At 47.5% G+C, this 12,951-nt stretch overlaps 2 protein-coding genes across 3 annotated transcripts; one reads left to right on the top strand and one right to left on the bottom strand.

Annotated features, from left to right (window-relative positions):
- Positions 1–1,483: 1,483 nt before the first annotated feature.
- On the bottom strand, positions 1,484–3,079 carry LOC117850043 (stem 28 kDa glycoprotein). The gene is made up of 3 exons (XM_034731823.2): positions 2,445–3,079; positions 2,146–2,355; positions 1,484–2,063 (listed from the first exon to the last, which is right to left on the bottom strand). The coding sequence occupies exons 1-3, from the start codon at positions 2,882–2,884 to the stop codon at positions 1,889–1,891; spliced, it is 825 nt and encodes a 274-aa protein (XP_034587714.1). The 5' UTR covers positions 2,885–3,079; the 3' UTR covers positions 1,484–1,888.
- A 7,624-nt stretch (positions 3,080–10,703) lies between these two features.
- On the top strand, positions 10,704–12,431 carry LOC117850041 (acid phosphatase 1). Of its 2 annotated transcripts, XM_034731819.2 has the most exons (4): positions 10,709–11,289; positions 11,406–11,615; positions 11,723–11,786; positions 12,009–12,431. In XM_034731819.2, exons 1-4 carry the CDS (start codon positions 10,886–10,888, stop codon positions 12,285–12,287), a joined length of 957 nt encoding a protein of 318 aa, XP_034587710.1. In that variant the 5' UTR covers positions 10,709–10,885; the 3' UTR covers positions 12,288–12,431. The 2 variants fall into 2 exon arrangements, with proteins under 2 accessions (XP_034587711.1, XP_034587710.1); XM_034731820.2 differs by lacking the exon at positions 11,723–11,786 and having other exon boundaries at positions 10,704–11,289.
- The last annotated feature ends 520 nt before the right edge of the window (positions 12,432–12,951 follow it).

Genomic DNA, 12,951 nt, shown 5'->3' with positions numbered 1-12,951 from the left:
TATTTAATGAAAAATCTAATAGTAGTTATTGATATCATAATTGTTAGTAATTTATTGTATAAATTTCATCAACCTTAAGATGGTTTGAGTTTTTAAGAAAGTTGGAATGACTTAGAATTTAGAACGGAAGGAGTATGTTATTATTAAACTTTGTTTTCAATATCCGTGGTATATTACATGGAGGATTAAGATGGAGTGGGGGATCAAGCCAACAACGAGGGGTTGGGAGCACCGCCTCTTGCCTTCTTTCCTCATCTTTCTTTCTCCTGTTGTGCTGTGGTGGTTCTCAGGAAGATGGGCAAGCTCAGCCTGAGCTGGTGAACGGCGAGTGAGAGTGTGAGCGATGGTTCGTTCGAGGTGGATAAGGTTGGGGCCCCACCTGCAGCCTCACCGGGTGGGACGACATAGGGAACGAGGAGTGCGTGTCGCACTGAAAGAGGGGTTGAAAGTAGGCAAATCTAAAAATTAACCACTGATTAGCAAAATCTGACTCTCTCTCTCTCTCTCTCTCTGCATCTTATTATTTGCCGCTGCAAAGCAGAGCACAGCCGAGGATGAATCGCTTTTGCTCTATGCGACTTGCACGTCATCGATCTGAAATGTTCTTGATGTGGATTATTATCCATTATTATTACGCCATTGATCTGAAATATACTAGGACCAACGAGCGTACAATAATCCAACTTCATGTATACATATATAGGCCATTTTATTAGCTTACATGCACTACCAGCATTTTGTATACTAACTAAAAAAATTGCTAAATGTGGATAAATAAGTGTTAGGCAAGGGAGCTCAGCAAGGATCGACTTTATTTAAACCATATTGTATCGTATGAATGAAATATTCGAAAATGGCAACTAGCAAAGTCAATGGAATCTCTCTCTTCCGGTCCACAAAAATACTATTGAAGCACACAAAAACTATCTTTACCACTCGGAAAGTCCCACTTATAAACATTATCCAAAGCCACTCCAGAGGACTGGCTTGTTCCCCTAAAATATTACTATTTTAGAATGCGCGCAAAGAAAGAAACCTACAAATGGCATTCCTTGTCATCGGTGGGCATTTCAAGCTTCAGCACGCATCTATATAGGTGCCGGGTCTGGACTGCTACGCTTGTGACAGAATTATCTAGAGGTGTCGATGAGACAACGCAGACAGGGTGAGGGTGAGAGAAAGGGACAGGGTTGATTGGTGCGGGTCATGCTCATGCCCGGTCACGTACAGACATGGCAGGGCGTGCAACACGATCATACATTGGCGTTGATCAGATGTGTGGGGTCACAGCGAAATGTTAACATGCATGTGTACTCTACCGGTAAAAAAAAAACTTGTGTAATCCCTTACAGTTGGATAAAAAAAGATCCGGAAAAGTTCGATTTAACTACAAGTTAGTATGGACTAGGTCCAAATAAGAGCAACTCAGTAAGTAAAAATAAAATCAGCCAACAAAAATGATGGAACATGGAAAGAAACACCCTAAAAATGAAGAGCACATACTAATTATTATTACGCCATTGGTTCATTATATTCACGACTACAAACGCACTGTTATGTCCTGAATCCTGGAACACACATACATACATACATACATACATACATACATACATACATACATACATACATACATACATACATACATACATACATACATACATACATACATACATACATACATACATACATACATACATACATACATACATACATACATACATACATACATACATACATACATACATACATACATACAACTCATCAATGTACATAGGTCATTTTATTTTGGCACACACGTACGACGTACTGATGATTGCACGTTATTCGTTCAGGCGCTTATTTGCAGCTGTTTGTAATCGTCCATGAGTAGAGAAGAGCGTGTAGAGACCTAGGCGATGTAGTACATGGGATCCGGCAGCTTGAATGTGCGATCCCCCTCCGGCGCGCCCAGTAGGTCACTCCACTGGTCGCCGATGTTGCCGACGATGACGTAGCCGGCGTCCACCAGCTTCTTCCGCTCGCCGGACTTGAACTCCAACGAATGCATCCTCACGTTCTGTGGCCTGCACGCACGCACACGCGCATCGATCGTTGTCACGCACACCTACGGCTATGAAATGTACTGTACACAGGCAAATACTGTACTTGAGCAGGAGCTTGAGGTAGCCGGTGTAGCCGGCGCTGGCGAGGTTCCTGACCGTGGCCTCCCTCTTGTCCTCGCGCCGCCCCGTGAGGATCACCGGCTTGATGCCCAGCGCCTGCAGCCTCTTGTACAGCCGCAGCGTCTCCGGTAGCGCCGGCGCGTTCGCCTGCTTGGCGTACGCGCCGAACGCCGTCCAGTTGTACGGCTCAGCCCTGCGATCGAGAGTACACTGCTACGTGGGCAGAGAAAGCGAGCGTACGTACGTGTAAGGCTTCAAAATCGAAAAAGGTACCGTACGTACCCGAAGCCGTGCTTGGCGTAGTAGGGGAGGTTGGAGAGCGCGGTCTCGTCGATGTCGAACACCCACACCTCGTTGCCCTTGCCGGAGAGCTCGAGGCCCTCGGCGTAGGCGATGGCCTCGTTGACGACGGCGCGGGAGTCGCTCCGGTAGTGCCCGCCCATCATGTAGTTGCCGACGTACCTCTCGCAGCGGGCCGGGATGGTCTTCCAGCCGCGCTTGTTGTTGGTCTCGACGGCGAACCGCCAGCTGTCGCACGGCACGCGGCCGCGCCGGCCCAGGTGGCCGCCGGAGCTCAGCAGCGGCCGCAGCATGTGGATCAGCGGCATGCCGTCGTCGATCACCTCGGACGATGGCATCTCGAAGTTCAGCTCCCACGCACGCGCGCCGCCGGCCGCGAGGACAGCGAGGAAGGCGGCGAGAAGCTTGGCCACTGATGCCATCGCCGCCGGTGGTTAGAGCTCTAGCTAGTCTTCTTCACCTCTCGCGCTTATTAAGAACCTGATCGTTTTGAGTTTCGACTGGATTAGCAGAATTAAATCTTAGCCGGATTAAATAATAAAACCAGGTTTGGTAGTAATCCTGACCGGAACCCAATCCAGCTAAAACAAACGAGGCCTTAATCTGTGGGTGCTATGCGAACCGTTAAATAGAATGTAAGGGCGTGGCGCGGTTGTGCAGGTGCAGCGTATAAGTCGCTCGTGTTTTCCATTCCGAGCACTGCAGATGACAAGGATTTGGGTGGACGGATGATTGGGGCGCGCGCGGAGGATTACTACGTTCCAGCAGCAAGCTAACAACGAGGTGCACGGGTAGGTAGAGTCCTCCGTCCTCCGTCGCCGGCCCGCCACCACGCACCGCCATTGCCACGCACTAAAGCCCGGCATGCATCCTCCTTCCTGTACAACAAGACTTTAGGGGTGTATGGTTCCACCGACTAAAGTTTAGTTCCTGTCACATTAAATATTTAGATATAAATTAGAAGTATTAAATATAGACTAATTACAAAACCAATTGTACAGATGAAGGCTAATTCGCGAGAGGAATCTATTAAGCCTAATTAATTCATAATTAGCACATATTTATTGTAGCATCATATTATCTAATCATGGACTAATTAAGCTTAATAGATTCATCTCGAGAATTAGTCTCCATTTGTACAATTAGTTTTATAATTAGCTCATATTTAATCCTCCTAATTAGCATATAAACATTCGATATGATAGGTATTAAATTTTAATCCATGAAACCGAACATCACGGCAGCAGGCGAAGGGGCGAGCGGCCGGATCGAGTGGAAATGGGGCAGGTGGGTGACAGGGCGAGGCTTTGGTGTTGTTTTTTTTTTCCTCCTCGGATTTTGGATTTGTTTGCCGGCTTGCAGAGAGGGTGAGGCATGAGTGTCCGCAAAAGTGGCATCTTTTCACCAGCTAGAGCTAGAGATCTACTAATCTGAACGACACACGACACGAGGGTCCCGAGGTCGACGGAGGGCGACGGCGATCGATGCACTTGGCCACTGCCCTCGCCACATGTATCTTACCCTTATTTGGTCAAGTCACGTACAGACATGGTAGGGCATGCGTCACAGCGTCGCAGCGACAGGCTTAACTTGCGTGGTACCGAAGGATCTCCGGAGCAATGGTGGCCGTGCATCACGCTGGCCATTGTTTCCGTGCACAGCACATGTCGGGATAGATCCCAAGGAAAAAAACAAACTAATTCTCTTCTAATTCAACTAGAACTCGTACCTTTATAATTCTACTAAAACTCCTCTTATAACCGACTAGTAGTCCCATCCCTTAAAGTATATAAAGGAGGCATGGATACCTACATCAGCAGAATTACCTTAGGGTAGAACCTAAACCAATAACACCCAAGCGCAGAGCGCAATATACAGCACCCCAAACAAGACGTAGGGTATTACGTTACATTGGCGGTCGGAACCTCTATAAATCGGTGTCTTGTATCCTCGTTTTTCCCATCAAGTACCAGGTCCGGCGATCCCCCACCAACCAATTTGTTACCTCGGGATACCCATCGGTAGGTTGACGGGTATAAAACACCGACAACTCCTTTTGAAGTCTCCAGGTGAAGTCATCTAGAATCCTAGGTGGTCACTCCAAAAAATAGAGAAATTCTAGAAATTCAAAAAAACAAAATATTTGGCTATCAATAGATAGATTCCAATCATCATAGCTATTGGATCTATTATGTTTTCTAAAAAATTACCCACCTATGCCATCACAAAAATAGTTTAAAGTAACTCCCTAAATCTATATTTAAATTACCCACCTCTACCATTATATAAATGTACCATCTCTAAAATTCACCAAATTAAATCACTCGCTAAAAATTATTTTCAAAATCTTTTCACCGCTTGAGCTCCCAAATCCCGTCAGGACGACGATTCCGTCGTCCCGGCACCAAAGCCGACCACCATCCATTTTCTCCCTTTTCTTCTCTGCAAGCCACACCGTGTGCCGGTCGGAAGACCGCCGCTCGTGCCCGCGACCGCTTCCGAAATCCCCGTCGTCTCCCTCTCTATCTCTTTAACTCTTCACACCATTTACTTCTATCTTTTATTTTTACTCCAACCCTTTCCCTTTTTACCTCATCTCCTTTTTCTCCTTTTCCTTTTCTTCCCATTCTCTATCTCTCTCCCTCTTCCTTCTTCCTCTCCCTCCTTTCTCCCTTTCTCTCCTGGCCACGCACGCCTATCTCCCCAGCCCAGCCTAGCCCGGCCTCGCTTGCTCCCTGGTCGTGTGTCGTTGTTTAAACCCAACAACCTACCAAGGGAGTACCCAAGGTAGAGTTTTGGTTGGTGGATGTCACCAAAATTAGGAGCTCGATGGTGTACGTAGGCATGCGATTTAGACAGGTTTGGGCTGCTAGATCGCATAATACCCTACGTCTTGTATGTTGTTTTCCTGTATAGGATTGAACTTGTTTTGAGGGGCCCCTGCCCGCCATTATATACTGGGGGAGCAGGGTTACAGGGTAGTTGTTTTACAAGAGTACTAGTCGGATACGACAACAAAGTTCAACTCTAACTCGGAAGAGTAGTTTCCTTGTCTATGACTAGTCTCCTGGTAGTCCATGTAGACTACAGCACCCTGTATCGTAGTCTCCATGTCCTGGTATGTCTCGATGTACTTCTCCTCGTATGGATCCGTACAAACCTTCTGGTGGACCCATGGATGTATGCCATTCACCGCGCGCCTGCGCCCCTCCCTCCTCCCCCCGCGCATGCGCGCCCGGCCCCAGACTCCTGCTCGCCCCCTCCGCCCTAGCGCACACGCACGTCCGCGCCCGACCTCGCCCCTGCACGCCCGCGCACACGCCCTGCCACCACGCCATGCACATGCCACTACCCCTGCCGCCCGCCAATGCGTCGCCTGTCACCAAGTCGCCACGTCGCCCGCCGTCTAGTCACTACACCACACAAGAACAACACCGCCTTGTGCCCACGCATCCCGCGCACAGCGCCGCCTTGTGGCACCCCGCACGTGCTGCACCACCCGCCAGCCGCCATTACTGCAGCCTCCTGTGCACCGCCCATTGCCGCCCCCTCCCCCTCTCCTCCGGCCTCTAAAAGGGCCTCCGCTCCACTCCCAACTCCACCATGAGCACCTCGAACATCTTCCTTCCCTCCCGAGGTCCCCAGCGTCGCCGCCCATAACCGCCACCGACGCATTCCACCTGCCGCCATGGAGCCGCCCCAGCCGAGGTGAGAAGAGGAATCGGACCCTCTCGATCTCCTCCCTCTTTTCCCCTACTTCCCGGTCGCCGCCGCGCCTTGGGTCGCCGGCGCCGCCGCTGGCTGACCGGCCACCCAAGCCCAGCCTCCCTCCCCTATTTCTATTCGAGAAGAAGGCGGTTTTGCCTTTAAACCCCTCCCTTTTCCCCTTTTTCATACCGTGACCCTTCCCCCCTTCTTTTCCCATTTTCCCCAAGACCACTCCCTCTCCCAAATTCTTTTACAGAAAGGTCCCTAGACCTTTTAAAAGCAGCCCCTAAGCACCTTCTTGCTGACATTTTCTGCCCCAAATTTCCTCCCATGAACCCCAAATTCGACCACATCATTCCCAAATATATTCCCACTAAGTCATCTACCAATTCCCTGAAAACACTCTTCCTTCCTCTATTTTCGGTTCACTCTCTCTCTCTCTCTCTCTGAGCTCAATAGGTAAAACCTTATTTTTTTATTTATTGTGTGCTCGCTCGTGTGTGTCGTAGATCGTGGAGTGACCGAGGAGAAGGAGCCCACAGAGGAGCTTGAAGGCCAGTATCGCGAGCCGGAGCCCGAGGACCCGTACCGCGAGCAGGAACTCCCAGAAGGCTTTGAGGACGGCAAGTCCAATCCCACCCTTTGATGCATATTTATCCCAGTTTTACAGACACAACCTATTGGCCGTTTTTATAAATTGCATATTGTTTTACTGCTTAAAGACCCGGTTGGATAGCCACCCCTTGATTGCTACGATTATTTCTTGGTGACCTAGAATTATCTCTAAATATGAAATGCTCTATTTAGAAGATAATTGCTGCTAGAATGCTTAGGAATTGGTTACTTTCTTTGATACAACTCAATCATGAATACAATGTTTTGCCGAAGATAAATGCGTGAGTGTTTTGGAAATAAATGGGGTTTTGGTGGAAAATAAGGAAAGATGTTTAGATGAGACGGATGGGTGTTTCTTGTGTGAAATACCAAGTTGGGCTTGTACCTTAGTGGATGAGTAGGTTGGGAGATATCCATCCTGTCTTGATTAAGGACCGAGTTGATGTGTCATCTTACCTAACCCAATTTATCGTGCAACCATTTGACCTTTGTATGTGGCGAAGGCTTAGCATAAATCCCACTAGCTAGTCTGTTAGCCATCAGGAGAGCTGGTGAGCAACAGGAGACCATGGAGAAGGAGTAAGCACGTGTCGCTTTGGTCCCGGTTAAGACCTCGTTGGTAGGTCATTGACCCCTTGGTTGCTTCCGTGTTGGCTAGTCAGGTCTTAGCTAAGGTGGGTAATGGCTTTGATAGGATCCGCACTGACACTAAGATGATCGTGCTATGGTACCATACTTGTAGGTAAAGTGTACACCTCTGTAGAGGTAAAACCTATTCGAATAGCCATGTCCATGGTATTGGACGAGTTACAGTTTGGGCACATAACTAGCTTTTGGGAGATGGATGATTTTCATGGCGTGTGTTGGATTTTGGAAGTGTCCGGCAGATGTGCTGTGAGCTACCACAGACGGGGAGTCTGGTAGCATTAAAATTTGGATCCTTTGTGTAGAATCAACCCCACTCAATAATTCTGTTGCTAAACAAATGCTTTGTGAAAATCCTTTTTGAAAGTAAACCCTTGCATGTGTTAAAAATCTAGCTTTATTGCAAAGGAACCTTAGCCTTATCCTTGTTATGACTTGTGCATATTCTTGCTATTCCCCCTTTGTGGGTGTGGTTGGACTTGTTGAGTAGTTTTGTACTCATCCTTGTGTTGTTGCTTAAAAAAAAGACCCGGACTTCGTTGCCTAGGACATCGAGTAGGTTGTCGTTTCCGCACCCAATATTGCCTGTGGCATTGGCCCTTTGCAGGATGCTTCCGCTGGCGCATAGTGCCGAGTGCTGTCTATGGTTCATCTGGATAGTAGCTTGGATCGTTACCGTTGTCGTTTTACTTATTTTCGGCGTGGCTTTCGCGCCCGCTCCCTCGGGAGTTGTACGGTTCATGAACCATCAGTTGAATAAATATGCTATCAGCCTCCTGGGGCTGATATTTGTATCACATTTAGTCTCTACTTATGTGGGGACGCTTCAATAAATGTACTCAAGTAACCCCTAATCTTCATCACAATTACCCACTTCCACCATTATAAAAAATAATTTAAAATAACCCCTAAATTTACAACTAAATTACCCACCACTAACATTATAAAAAATAACTTAATTAACCCCTTAAATTTTCGTTAAAATTACCCACATATATCATTATTAAAAAATTTGAATTCAAATCACCTTCACAAAAAATATATCAAGAGGTACAACAATATATGATTTTAAATTGTCTATTTCTTACACTTTTGGTATAGAATAATAATTAAGGTATATACATTTAACATGTCATCATTTATAATATATAGAGGAAGTGATGCTAATATAGATTTTCAAGTTAAAATATAGTTCAAAGTTATGGTCCATTAACAAATTCAAGCGCATACCTACAATGTAAAGTGAAAAAAGGTAAGATTATAAATGTGGATGGAAACTCTATAGAGTAATTACTAACTAAAGTTTATCACAATTGGTTGAAGATAATAATTGTATATCTATATAAGTATTGTGTTAACATATTTAACAAATGAAAGAGAGGTCAAAGCATAACAATTTTAATTGTTAGCTATGTGCCCTTATTTTTTCAATTAGAGACTCCACATTAATTTTCATGAGACGCAGTAAGAAAAAAGATAAATACTAGAAATTCTCATAAAAATAAAAAACATCTAAGCATCAATCATGTAGATTATAATAACCATAGCCATTAGTCTATTATATTTTCTAAAAATATTACTCACCACTATCATTATAAAAATATTTTAAAGTAAACCCCTGAACTAATATCTAAATTACCCACCTTTGCATTATAAAACATAATTTAAAGTAACCCCATAATCTTCTTCTAGATTTTCTGTATATGTTACTATAAAAATTAATTTAAAATGCTTTTCTAAATTTGTATCTAAATTACCAACGTATGTTGTTATTAAAAAATAACCTAAATTAAACACCTGAATCTTAATCCAATCATTTGCATGTTCATTATACAGAAATGTCCAAAAGTAAAACAAATATATGATCATAAATTATCTATTTCTGCCTTTGTTAATATAGAAATACTAAGTTAAGGTATATATAAAAGATGTGTGTAACTGTGTAGACCATTTATACATATATAGGAGGAAGTGATAAAAAAATACTGACTTTCATATTAAACACAATATATGGAGGTGCATTATAAAGTGAAAAAGTACGAACATAGATAAAAACGTGTGTAGAGTAATTACATTAAAAGCCAATCATAACTGGAGTATTGTGTTAGAATATAAAATAAATGAGAGTCATAGATAAATAATTTTGATTATTAGTTAGGAATCTAATTTTTAAATAACTTTATAATACAATAATTTTTAAAATAATTAGCTCGTACGGGCTAGTTCGGTCAACGACGGTGTCTTGCTAGTTGCTACTGCTGGAGACCATGGACAAAGAGGTGGTGAAAGAGGCTAGCGGCGAAGGAAAAGGGGTGGCGCTAGCTGATTGGTATCTGTAGCGGGGGAAGCAGTGGTAGCAGGGGAGGCTACGTACCACACCTTTGCTTGATTGAGTGATGACGGATCGGGCAGCTGATGAGTGATTACGGAGAGCGATCGCAAGTCGCAAGCACCGTCCAAATACAGAGATCCATGACAGAATCGACACAGCAATTATACTACGGTTGGATTCTGAATGGTATACTCGCACTAGTGCATTGGATGGGCCGTGTCCAAGGAGAGGCAGCCAAATCTGAGACTGCACCCCGCCGCGCCTCCCTCGCTATGGTTGTTCAGTCGACGTCAGCTTTACAGGTGTGGCAGCCAGTGGGCCGGCCGGCCGGGGGCATACTCGGACAGTCGGACATGCATGGAGTCCCTCAATCAAGTGGGTAATGGAATCCTCACGTTCTGAGCCTTCAGGTTCCATTTCGGACTGTCGGGGTTTGCTTAGAACATCAGCAACAGAGGCATCCTCCTTGACACTCTTCATTACGGCTCCAGTCTAATGACCCTCCTCCAACTCGTGATGCTCCTGTCACATCTTTCTCCACCCGTCTCTATTAGCTTGTGCTATCAGATCAGCGACCTCCACCCGCTGTTATGCTAACACGTTTGCCCCTCCTGTTTCAAAAAAACATGTTTCTCGTACTACTACCCATAGAGAACTCATATTTTATATTCGACAAGGTTCATATATAGTTTTTGATAGGGTGCAAACTCGTATCGTGTTTGTGCAATATAGTAGTGAACTAGGCCTAGCTAGCGTGGTCACTATCAGGCCCAATTCTACTATCGCCACGTGCTCTCGGGTCGAAAGCGGCATGCCGCACAATTTCACATAGATCCAAAAAAATGTGTGTGGTTGCAATTGCAATCGACTACGAAAAAGTTTCATCCTCGGATATTCGGAAGTTTCACGTCATAACAATAAACACTGCACAACAACGTATGCAGAGCGACATGCATGTGTCCAGGCCACGAGATAAGGAACGGGCGGTCCCATTTCGGACCAATCTGATAAATCCTAAATCAGTGCACAGTTGCTGATCATTCCAATACCATGTTCTGGCGGCCCAAACGTCCTGAATATCTGAATCGTATTATCAAGCTTCCAGCTCGAAGCGGCAGTCGCCATGGCGCTCCGGCTCCCGTCGCTGCTCGTGCTGCTGCTGATGGTTCACGCGACACGCGCGCGCGACATGGGCCTGGAGATGATGACGACCTCCGCGGCGTCGGGCGCCGGCGCGGGCATCACCAGCAGCGGGGCGCCAGCGGTGGCGTCGTGCCCGAGCTGGCGCCTCGGGGTGGAGACGAACAACATCCGGGGCTGGTACAGCATCCCCGCCGAGTGCCGGGGCTACGTCCGCGACTACATGTTCGGCGACCTGTTCCGGCAGGACTGCGCGGTGGTGGTGCGCGAGGCCGCCGCATACGCCGAGGGGCTGGAGCTCGCCGGCGACGGGGAGGCGGTGTGGGTGTTCGACATCGACGACACCGCCCTCAGCAACCTCCCCTACTACGCCGACACGGGGTTCGGGTACGTCCCCGTCCGTGCACCGTGCGTGCACGCAGACAACATTTTGGTTGCAGACTTGCAGTGAACAGGACGTACATGACGACCGATGCGAGAGCTTTCTGCGTGCGTGCGTGCAGGGCTCAGCCGTACAACGCGACCTACTTCGAGGAGTATGTGGCGAAGGCGACGGCGCCGGCGCTGCCGGAGGTGCTGGAGCTCTACGAGAAGCTGCTGGCGCTGGGCATCAAGGTGGCCTTCATCACCGGCAGGCACGAGTACGAGAGGGAGCCCACTGTCAAGAACCTCCGCAGCGCCGGCTACCACACCTGGGAGAAGCTCGTGCTCAAGTGCGTACGCTCCCTCTGCCTTTGCTTCTCTGTTTATCCATTTCTCTCCTGGCTCCTGCACGAATTTTTATGAAAAACATTTCAAATCCTGTCTTGAAAATGTTTAGGCCCCGTTTGGAAGAGAGGTCTTCGAAAGGAATTTTACAGGAATCCCTGGCACTCGCGCATCTCGTGAGCTTCTTCTTCTTTTTTTTTTGGTCTTCTGTCCATGCACTTAAAAACTTGCAATCACCGTTATGATGCACTTGAAGGAACTACAGTAGTTGCTCAGACGGTTGCTTGGGCCATAACTGGGCTACTAGTTTATACCTCAAAATTGGGCCCAATCTATGGGCCAGATTGCGCAACTCACACAACTAACTTTCTTCTCGGTGGAACTGCATGCTTTTGCAGGCCGTCGTCGCTGGGTTCGTCGGTGGTGCCGTACAAGTCCGGCGAGCGTCAGAAGCTGGTCGACGCCGGGTACCGCATCGTTGGAAACATCGGCGACCAGTGGAGCGACCTCGTCGGCGCGCCGGAGGGCGACCGCACCTTCAAGGTGCCCGACCCCATGTACTACGTCGGCTGAATAGTGAGATCCGGCCTGCCTCCATGGCTGATCGCCGTTGTAGTATGCTTGCGCAACTACAAATGAGAATGGCCGTTTACTTCTACTTCCACATGATGGAATAATTCGGGAGCACCTGTATGCGCGCTACTAGATTGCGTGAATGTGTGATTCATGAGGTTATGGAGCAGCAGGTATTGCCATGTCTTGTGGTGGCCGTACGGCCGACCAAGCCGTTGCTTGTGGAATGCAGAAACCCTTCGTGCTAATTCTATTTTTCCATATAATTGGAAGCAGTTTTTACTGTGCCGTTGATCATGAACTTGGAGGGAAAAAGTTTGGTCCGATCCAGAGATCGGAGCACGGCGAGAGAGGGCGGCTAGAGGTCCGAGTCATGGCAGCGGAGTCTAGCACAAGAGAGACGGTAGTACAGGTGTACAGGATAGATAGCAACACATCACATGGCGAGCGAGCGAGGGGAGGAGACCCCGGGGGCCTGCACGGCCGCCGGCCGGGGCCATGCGCTGCCGGCTGCCGCTGCCCGCTCTCCTTCCTCGCTGTGCAGTGCCAGCGCTGTTGGAGAGTGGCAGTTAGCTGCATCCATCCACCAACCTCCCTGCCCCCCGCGCATTCATGGCGCCATTAACACATCTCCCGAGATCCACTTCTTCCCTTCCCCTAGCTCCCTTCTCTTCTATCCTCTCCTTTCTCGCAGGTCGCCGCCTCATCCTCCTCTCCTTCCCCATCATCCAGCTCTAAAGCAAGCGACAAAAGACCACGGCCTCACAT

The sequence above is a fragment of the Setaria viridis genome, chromosome 3 (assembly GCF_005286985.2).
Source record: "Setaria viridis chromosome 3, Setaria_viridis_v4.0, whole genome shotgun sequence".
In the NCBI taxonomy this organism is placed as follows: Eukaryota; Viridiplantae; Streptophyta; class Magnoliopsida; order Poales; family Poaceae; genus Setaria; species Setaria viridis.
This window is presented reverse-complemented; position numbering and strand designations above follow the sequence as displayed.